General features: G+C 44.1%; 1 protein-coding gene across 2 annotated transcripts; it reads right to left on the bottom strand.

The window, feature by feature from the left end:
- Positions 1 to 4,391, bottom strand: RPS27L (ribosomal protein S27 like). 2 transcript variants are annotated; one of them, XM_006277300.4, is made up of 4 exons: positions 4,301 to 4,391; positions 3,529 to 3,637; positions 2,382 to 2,492; positions 1 to 1,278 (listed from the first exon to the last, which is right to left on the bottom strand). In XM_006277300.4, exons 1-4 carry the CDS (start codon positions 4,304 to 4,306, stop codon positions 1,250 to 1,252), a joined length of 255 nt encoding a protein of 84 aa, XP_006277362.1. In that variant the 5' UTR covers positions 4,307 to 4,391; the 3' UTR covers positions 1 to 1,249. The 2 variants fall into 2 exon arrangements, with proteins under 2 accessions (XP_006277362.1, XP_059570755.1); XM_059714772.1 differs by lacking the exon at positions 4,301 to 4,391 and adding an exon at positions 4,006 to 4,144.
- Positions 4,392 to 10,273: the final 5,882 nt, after the last annotated feature.

Genomic DNA, 10,273 nt, shown 5'->3' with positions numbered 1-10,273 from the left:
TATATTTTCAAACAATTTAATTAATTTGAATCTGACAGACTTGGTTTTTACAATCTACCATGAATACAGTATCAGTTGTGAAAGAAACAATTTTTCAATTACCCTTATATCAGTAAAAGATAAACTAATGCATGTAATGGCTTCCCTTTTTATACAAGCAAAACCTTTTATTTTAAAAAATATATATATTTTAAAGCCCAGATTTGATGACATGGTAAACTCATAGGAGCAAACCCCCCTGAAATGTTAATTCAGATATTCTTGCATTGCAGCTTTGAAATGGCTTGCACTTTCTTTGAAACCAACTTAGCTACTTGTTGGGGTTTTTTTTACTCCAAAGGGCTCTCCAACTTCTATGCTTGGTAGGTATTTCATATTATAGTGCTGAAAATATTACACATGAACTTGTTCCAAAATCATTTTAGTTCCACTCTTATCGATTTGAGTCATCTTATGATATGCTAGTTCTAGTCTCAACTTGCTGTGCAATAAGTGTTGTGGTATATGAACCTTTTGTATGCAGAACACTTTTCTTTAAAGTTTGCTTTCGATAAAAAAAATACGCCTGTTTTTCAGTACAATGCCAAAAGAAATTTTTGAATTTTTAGAATGGCAGCAGTGGGTAAGAGAAAGTGCCACACATTCCAAAGAACTCATAAAATGGGCTTGGCTCAGCTCAGCTAGCTTCATTTGAGAAATGGTAAGCTGTCTCAGACCATCTGTGCATACCCACAGTAAATTAGTGGAACTACTGTAATGCTGAAAGTCAGTGGGTTGAAGTTGCTTTGTATAAACCACCTAGTAATTTTAACTTCCAAGTTTCACAGTAAAGTGACTCTGGTTAAGTATGAGATGCATTCTTATAGCAATCCCCAATTGTAACTAAACTAGTACGCCTTTCATTTCTATAGCTGATGGAGCAGCCGCAATTAAATCAGTTAATAATTAAGAAAAGGAAATGTGTTACAAGTCTAAAGTTCTAATTCTCTTCTCATTGGGAATGGCACCACCCATTCAGAATATGTTGTATAATAACAAAGCTATAAAAATAGAGCTCAATTACCCAGGGACTTACAGGAAAAAATTGCACATAATTAAGACATGTATTGAAAAACAGACTAGCTAGTATAGCACTGATGGGGTTTTTTTTGTTTGTTTTTTAATATCCAACAGTTGTTAACCAGCATTTCTGAACAGATAAGGCTTCCAGAAACACATAATGTGACAGTCATGTTGGTAAAGGGACCAGTTAGTGCTGCTTTCTTCTAAATGAGCAACCTGTAAAGAAAACATAAGGATATCAAAGTGGGTAGTCAAGTCATTAAAATAGACAGCATTAGAACATTTAGTTGCTCTGGCAATTTGAGTTGTTGAATTAACATCACAAAGGGATTCATATTTTGTCACTTCTCAACGTTCAATACACTTAGTCTCCACTCTGAATTCTTATCTAATTTTCATGGCACGATTATATTTTATACCTGATCTTATAACAAGAAGACTTACTAGCACAATCGAAACTTAAGTTTCACTACACATGTTTTGAAGATTAGCTCTTTTGCTCTTGTAGGATCACAAGCCCTCAAAGTAACTTTTCTGGCAAGGTGGGTTAGTCTGCAGCCTAGCCTGCCTCAGTCTCATTAATGTAGACTGTTGCGTGTACACATGTACATACAGATCCACCATATCCTTAGTCACAAATGAACTTCTGGGATCATGCTTTTATTTGAAAAGAGATAAATATAACCCAGATGCATCTTTTACATCTTAGCTGCATAGAGGTACTTTAATAGTAAGGAGTTCACACTGTTATTCACATAACTCAACCAATAATTTGCTCATGTGTAATTTGTCAAACACAAGACTTATTCAGATGGAATGATGCTCAGAAAATTGTTTTCTGGTACGACTTCAAGTTGAAGGCCACCCCGGACTGGAATGCCTAATATAACATGTACCCACTGTTGATACTGTGGGTTATATAGCTAAGCAACTTAAAACCCCATACCCTTGAGCTCAGAAGTCAATAGGCCAAGCTTTCTATTACTATTTAAAAGTAAGTACAGATCAAGGGGACAGGAAATAACTGAAATGTGCATGTTGGTTGCTTCACTGCCTGTCACCAGCACACAATCCTTTTATATTGGGGAAGACAAGTAGAATGCTGTATTGCAATGGTCTCTGCAGCTTATCCAAAGTCAGCTTTCCCCAAACATACATTCAAGTGCTAAAGGATGTGAAAGATAAGTTATTCATTTTCAGTCTTTCATTGTTGTTGTTTTTAAAGCAAAGACTGGAACTTTTAATGTTCATCAAATTTAGTAATGCATGGTCTTTAAGGGAAGGAATGTTAAAGCCTGAATGTTAAATCTTCCTTTTACCTTCTGTAAGCCTGGCCTTTCCTCCTGTAGGCTGGCACAAGACAGTTGAGCATCCTACACACAGAACTACTGTCTGGGCATGACTGAACACTGTGGTGATCTTGTAGCAGCCTAAAAGACAGCAACATTACAGGTGTAAGTTTTTCTTACTGTACTGTACCTTGATTAAATGCACAAAACTGCACTTGTCATTTTGATAAAGTTGAGTATTTTGCAAGTAAGTTGTTCTCTTCTGCTTTGCTTGTAACTGATTAGGGAAAATAAGTGAAGTAACAGTCTTCACTTGTGGACACTTTTAATCACTGCTCATATCTTGTCCTTGATACTGTAGTAGTAAAAAATAGTCAATACACTTTTTCTTGTACTAGTTTAACAATTTCAGCTAAGGATGCAATTTCTTTTAACCATCATTAGATATACTTCTGTAGCATACAAAAAGCACAAACCATGCACGAGGACTCTACTGTGCAAGACACGTGAACTCTGACCATATATCACTACAACCCCCAAATGTGGATGCAATTATACTGGTTTAGAAAGATGAATATATTAGCATAGCTTATTTGAGAAGTCTATCCTATATCACTATGACTACACTTATGCAAACAGTTGGACTAGTATTTCTTAATCATTATATTCTAACAATGAAAAATGTGTGTAGACCAGCTCTTATCAGACTACCTGCACTTAAGGAACAGCCTGTCACTCAAGCTATTTATATTCAAATTTAATGCAAATATTATTTCACTCTAACAACATGCAAGAAAAAGTCACAGCCATTGCGAAGAGTGATATAGCTCTTGTGCCTGTTTTCATGACAGAACAAACTAAAAGCCTGATCTTTCCAATAAAAGTGCCTAGAAGGGAAAACTTACATAACCCCATCCCATTTTCTTCCTTAACCCCACAATCCTTGTACCACACTGAGGTACAATTATAGTGAACCTTTGCTTATAAAAGCTATGAGTATAAATAGAGACATAGGAAGACAAGGTTCTTTGGCTGAATCTGATATCTTTTATTAGACCAGCTTAAATAGTTGGAGAACAATTTTTAAGCAAGCTTTTGGTTCAAAAATCCTTTTTCAGGCTAAGTAAGTTTCAGCAGTTGATGTGTAAATAGAGATATCACGCCCCTGAACACTTACCTGGACACTTCACATCCATGAAATAGGAATTTGGACTCTGGACCAACCGTTTCTTTTTGTGTTTCTTCTTTTCCTCCTCCAAGGAGGGGTGCACCAGATCTCTAGCCAGCTAGGGCAGGAGAGCAAAAACACACACCAAGCATTAGACCAGCCCAGTCCCGTGGGTTGGATGGGGACGTTCCGGCCCCGCTGTGCTGCTTTGTTCTCAGTGAGCAAAGGCAGCTTGAGGCACCAAGCTGAAGCCCCTACGTCCAGCCCTGCGCGGGGGAGGCGTCGGGACCCTTTTTCCTCAGGCTGCCAACGTTGCATTTTATGTTAACGAAGTACAGCGAGAGCCCCCACCCGCCTGTCCTCCCCCGCCACCTCGTCCTACGAGGGGCCCCGCGGCGCTGCCGAATGCAGCCGCGGGGCCGCGACAGCGGTCCCGGGCCGGGCGTGCTGCCGCAGCGCCCCCGGACGGGAGCAACCGTCTCGCACCGCCTGGGCCAGAGCGGATATTGCTGCTCCCCGGGAACAGCTGCGGCCGCGACCAGCTCCGCACGGCCCAACGCAGCCGTCTTCAACGGGCGCCCCCGCGGCCTGCCGCGCCCCGCAGCTGCTTGGAGCCCGCGACCGGGACACGACGCAGCTCCCGCCGCTGACGGCCCCGGGCTCCGAGAGCGCCCCGCCCCACCCTCCGGGAAGCACTCTCGAGAGGGGCTGGCGATCCCCCGCCCAGCCCCGCCCCCGGGGCGCTCGGCGGGGGCTCGCGCCACGCCCGTAAACAACTCACAGGCATGTTTCCCCGAACGGAAGCCCCGGCCGCGTGAGCCGAGAACGGGCCGCGGGGGCAGCCAATCAGGGCGCGCCCCGCCCGCACGCGCTCCTCGCCCAGCGCTTCTGCTTCCGGGGGGGCTCTGGAGGTGGAGGCGCTCTGGGCGTGGCGAGCTGTTCTCTATGGTCCTCCAGGGGTACTACCCCCCCCTCGCCGAGCCTGAGTGAGGTAGCGCGGTGTCCGCCCTGCCCCTCCCCCCCGGCACACCCGCTGTCGCACCCGCGGAGCCCCCAGGCCTGGGCCCAGCGCCAACCCCTGCCAGCCCTGCTTCATGAGAGACCTGGTCTGTCTCAGCGACCCTGGGGCGCGCAGGGGGCACACGCCGAGCATTGGCTCTGCAGGGCGGGCAGAACAAAGGCCGGAGCCATCCCAGCTTTCCACTTCTCTCAACTGCCGGGCGCTTCAGAAACTAGCGGCGGGGCGGCTGCCCCAGAATGGGAAAGGCCTCAGCAGCGGGGAGCATCGATGGGGTGTTGCACCCCCCGCTTCGCATTGAACACGCGTGAGGCTGGCGAGCGCGTAAGAACATGGCTACGCAGCTGGCCGTGTGCACCAAGGAAGAGCAGCGCTCTGTCATCCGGTTCCTGTGGGCCGAAGGGGTGCCGCCCAGCGAAATTCACCGTCGGATCGTGGCGCAGTATGGCAAGAACTGCCTTGCCCAACGGAAAGTCTACGAGTGGGTAGAGAAGTTCAAGCATGGCCGCACATCCGTAGTAGATGAACCCCGGGCAGGGCGCCCCAATACAGCCACAACAGAGGACAACATCGCTAAGGTTGACGCGGCTGTGCGTGCAAGCAAGCGAGTGAGCATTCCTGAACTAGTGGCGGAAGTTGGTGTAAGTGCTGGCAGTATTCACGCCATTTTGCACGATCACCTGAATTATCAGAAAGTATGTGCCCGCTGGGTGCCAAAGCAGTTGACGGATGTGCATAAACGACAACGTGTGGAAGTGTGCACCCAGCTTCTGCAACATCTACAAGATGAAGGGGAGGGGTTTCTCTCACGCATTGTCACCGGGGACGAGACCTGGGTCCACCATTATGATCCCGAGAGCAAAAGGCAAAACATGCAGTGGAAATGCACATCATCACCACCGCCCAAAAAAATCCATACTCAGCCACCCTCTGGCAAGGTCTTGCTCATCCTCTTTTGGGATTGCTTGGGGCCACTCCTTGTCCACTCCATGGAGTGTGCGGTCACAGTCAATAGCAGCACCTACTTCCATGTTCTCCAAAACCACCTAGAGCCAGCTATTCGGATCAAACGGCCTGGAAAGCTCAAGCAAGGTGTTCTTCTCCAGCTTGAGAATGTGAGGCCGCACAGTGCACAGGTGACTCTCGAGACTTTGCATGGACTCGGCTTTGAAATCTTACCATATCCCCCATATAGCCCCGATCTTGCACCAAGTGATTATCATATGTTTGGACCATTGAAAGAGGCTCTTCGTGGGCACAGATTCACCAGTGATGCAGAGGTGCAACATGCAGTGCAGGAGTGGCTGTCACAGCTACCAGAAAGCTTCTTTGAGGATGGTATCAAGAAACTTGTGACTCGCTGGAATACTTGCGTTGCAAAGCAGGGTGACTATGTGGAGAAGTGATGTGGCCCAGTAAATGATCATTGCACATAAAACTGTTTCATTTTGACATTGCCATAAGTTTCTGAAACACCCTTAGAATTGGAGTTGGAAACAAGAGTGTTATCTGTTGAATCCCAAGTGTCACTTCTAGCAGTATACCTGTATTCTTTTGGAGGTACCCAAGTTAAGAAAAAAGATGTAGTTACAACCCATCATTTATGCCTTTTTTTTTTTTTAATCTCAGAAGTGAAAAGCTGTCTTCCTGACAGCTGGAATTAAAAGGCAACTGTGGATTTCATGTATTCTTGAATTTCTTTAAATGGCTTGAAAAAAGTTGAATAACTGTCTCACAATAGCCACACTTGTTTGATCCTTGATTGCTGTTGGATTTGATTGGAAATAACCCAATGGAATGTGAAAAAGAGTAATTTACCAAATGTCCAGTAAGGGACATAAATAGACCTTATAAAACCTACATGGTATCAGTGATCATCCACATCTTTCAGACTACACTAAAAAGTGTCATGAGACATCAGGCTTTTCTTTTATATACTCTGTTTAAATTACAGCATCTTTAAAAACCTAACAAGTGATCCAGTGAGTGTTGTTTACAACACAAGTTGTATAAAGATAATATATGCTCAAAGTAGGATAATAATAGGACAGAGAGGAGTTCTAGAAGCACTCATGGAACTTTGTAACATCATCATCAGGAACTTAATTGCCATCTAGATTTTATGATGCAATTAAATATATAATCATAGAAATATATATTTCCTTTATTACTAACTTTTGCCTTGTATTTGTTGCAGTCTAGTTAAGAGTATTTGGTTTTGAAAGATTTGATTTAGGTCATTTCCAGATGCTTTTGTTTAGTTGACTTACTAGAGTTCAAAGAGATGCTAATGTTTCTGGTTCCTTGAATTTTTGAGGTGTGTTAAGTCAGTAAATGAACAGTTACTTCATTACTGTTCATCCTTTCAACAACTCTATTCTGAAAGGTGAGATGGCATCAACACTGTTCTGCTGTATGAAATATCTGAACCATGATGAAAACATCTCTAACAAAAGAAAAGTCTAAGGTATTCCACAGGAATGCCACGTTTGTAGTTTCACACCATTATATAAACTTTCAACCTTTTAGTGTTCTTCTGTAGCGCACACTGTCTTATGATGACAGTGTAATAATAGGCAGCCTGTAGTGGTTTTTTTTTTAACCATTTTGTATCATTAAAAAAAAAAATCATGAGAAGTGAAACAAATTTGCTGGTACGTGGAATTAAAAGGCACTATATTAATGAACAGTGGTGATATTCATGTAGTTAAGGGCATTTAAAAACTTACTTTTATTATAAGTCCTTTAACCTGACAGGGGTCTACTAATACTTCTAATACTGATACTCTGCTTACCGTCTTCTGAAGAAAAGAACAGGCAGTCATTACAGTACAGAACAGCTTGCTCTAATTCTTGCTTTGTACTTTTCTCCTCCCTTCCAGTCTTGCTTGCTAATACACCCAATTTAATTGTAGGCTTACAGTAAGAATGTAGTATACCAGCTGGTTCAGTTCCTGGAGGACAGTTATAAGCCCGTTTCACCCAGACAATACTATCATTATGTCACACTAAAGAAATTAGACAACTTTTGAAATGTCACCCTCTTCTTCTTCTATACCGGCATTCCCTTCTTAGATTGCTGTTTCCCATTAAGACCCTTCAGGGTCTTATGAAAGATTTGATTCATAGTTTACATTAAAAACAGGTTTCTAGGGAAGGAGAAGTGTATGTTCATGATCTGAAAGCAGGATGTGTTTAAAGTCACATCTCTATTTTGGCTTTACTGAGAGCTTCATTTCCTAGTGCTGGCTGATTGCAGCTTAAAGTGACCTGTAAAAGAAGGAATTGGTGATTACACTGAGATCACCCTCCTGACAAGCATATTTTTAAGTCCTGCTTCTTGGGAAAGTTATACCACTGAGACAAGGTCTGAGGTGCAAAAGTGCCTGCCCAGCATCAAGTTAGTGCACCAATAACCCCTCACTGGCACCCACACTAGGGACAGAAACGCACAAGTCCAATTAAAATCTAACAAAGCAAATGAGAGGCATGTATTTGGTAACAAAAGAATGAACAGTAAATTATAATTAAATATTAGCTGACTGTTAGGACAACCATGGAGGTAGACTGGCACACTTGCATGGCAGTTCCCTTTTTTTTTTTAAAAGTGATGAAGGTTGTCTTCTATCTAACACCTGCACCTGAAACTCTGACCATGTACATCAGAGTGCCCCTTTGCCGTGCTATCCCTGATTGCATGGAATCTTCTTCCCTTGTAGGGTACAAGGCAGCACTAGAGTATCTTGCTCATGCTCCGTGTCACTCAGTTCTGCTCTATTGGCTGCCCTTTGCTCCTCTATGGTGTCAGAGTACATGTCAGATCTTGATTACAAAGAGTCTTGGATGCTGCCTATAATATTATTTTTCCTGCTAAGAATACATAGGTAATAATTAAGAAATAATGCATTATTATTCATCTTATAAAAGCTTGTTTAGAGTAGGGAACTTTGCATTACCTGCAATTTCTGCAGCCAAAAGTCATACTAACCAGTTCATTTAAGTGGTGTCCTTGCTTTAGAGACTGTCTCTTTATGGAGCTGTGTGTTACAAAATCCATCTTTAAATTGATTGATTTTAACTTTCAGTGATGCAAACTAAACTGTTGGAGTCTCTGAATCATTTTAAGTTTAGCTAATATTGATTTTGCTTAGGTTGGCAAAGAAATTTTGAAGCAAGTTTAAAATCAGTTTAGTAACACATATTTAGTCAAATCAGCACAGTTTGTCATATTCAAAGATCCAAAGTAAAGTGTTTCCTTCCTGAAGACTGGGCAGACTGAAATATATGCACATTTAATTAACTTCATTTTGTCTAAGGAGTGCTACATGGAGGCATTTAGCAATGCAAAGTTCTTTAAATATGCATATAGAAAGGTTCACAGTTATAAGGCATTTAATGAAGAGCACAACTCTGTGTAAAGACCAACATTTTTTTTAACATAGAAAAATTAATGCAAGTAGAACTAGGACCTGGGGAAGGTACCAGCACAGGGCCTAGAAAGAGATCAGAAGGCCCTAAATGCACTTACTACAACTCAGAAACAGATGGCAGATTATTTTGAAGAAACATTCAACAGAATTTCCCGGCCCCTCCTGTCCCCTCTGTGCCACGCCACATGGGTCTCAGCCACGCAGTGGAGAACTGTGTGCTGGGAGGAGATGACCTGGGCCAGGCTGGCTCCTGGAACAGAGCCAGCCTGGTCTGGCCCATCCAGGCTGCAGTGTTCCAGGCTGCATGGCTGGGACCCATGCAGTGCAGCATGGAGGGGATGGGCCAGGCCCAGCTGGCTCTGTGTTGCACTGTGCAGGTCCCAGCCTTGCAGCTGGAACCACATTGGGATGGGATGGGATGGGATGGGATGGGCTGATCCCATGCCACGGTGTATGGATCCCAACCTTGCACTCAGGAACCGCATGCTGCAACCAGGATGGGACAGTGGGGGCGGAGTCCCTACCTCCCACCATATCCCCAGCACACACCCACACCATGCCACAGCCCCACACACACTCTCACCCCCCACCATAACCCTACAACCCCCATACACAATCCCCCCCTCACCATATCCACACCCCCCACCCCCAAAGTCCCGTGCCATTGGGCTGTGCTGGCTCTGTGCCTCCACATGGTGCCCCTGGCACTCTAGCCAGATGCAGCACATGGAGGCACAGAGCTAGAGTCCTGCAAGTCCCACAGAGTGGGGTGATCATGGGAGGTTTCCCGCCCCCACCCGCCTGCCTGTTCTTACCTGAATTTCAACTCTTTGGTGAGGGAGGGCTGGGGAACAGCCACAGGGTTGCCAGGGCAGAAGTTTCTGCTACCCAGAAGCTTCCAGTCTCCAGAAGCATCCTGGGGGTGGGGGTGGAGCAGGGTAGGGCAGGTCAAGTTGGAGTTGGTTGGGTTGCAACCAGAGCCAGAACTGCTTGCTTCTGCAGCTGATGACTTACGCTACCAGTGCTTTGTTGGCTTTCAGACAGGCAGCCACCAGCAGGTAATAATTATCTACATTTTAGAAGGTCCTGGCAGGCCATATAAAATGGCCTGACAGGCCAGATGTGACCCACAGGCTTTATTTTGCACGCCCTTGCTCTATGGTATCAACCACCCTATGGTTTCCTGTTAGTTAACAGACATATTTTGTATTAGATAGAAAAAACATGTTCACATTTGCCTAGAATGTGGCACACAACAAATTTTCTTTTTTCAATACAGTGCTTTGGCGAAGAATAGATCACAGAC

This window comes from Alligator mississippiensis, chromosome 11 (assembly GCF_030867095.1).
Source record: "Alligator mississippiensis isolate rAllMis1 chromosome 11, rAllMis1, whole genome shotgun sequence".
Lineage (NCBI taxonomy): Eukaryota > Metazoa > Chordata > Crocodylia > Alligatoridae > Alligator > Alligator mississippiensis.
This window is presented reverse-complemented; position numbering and strand designations above follow the sequence as displayed.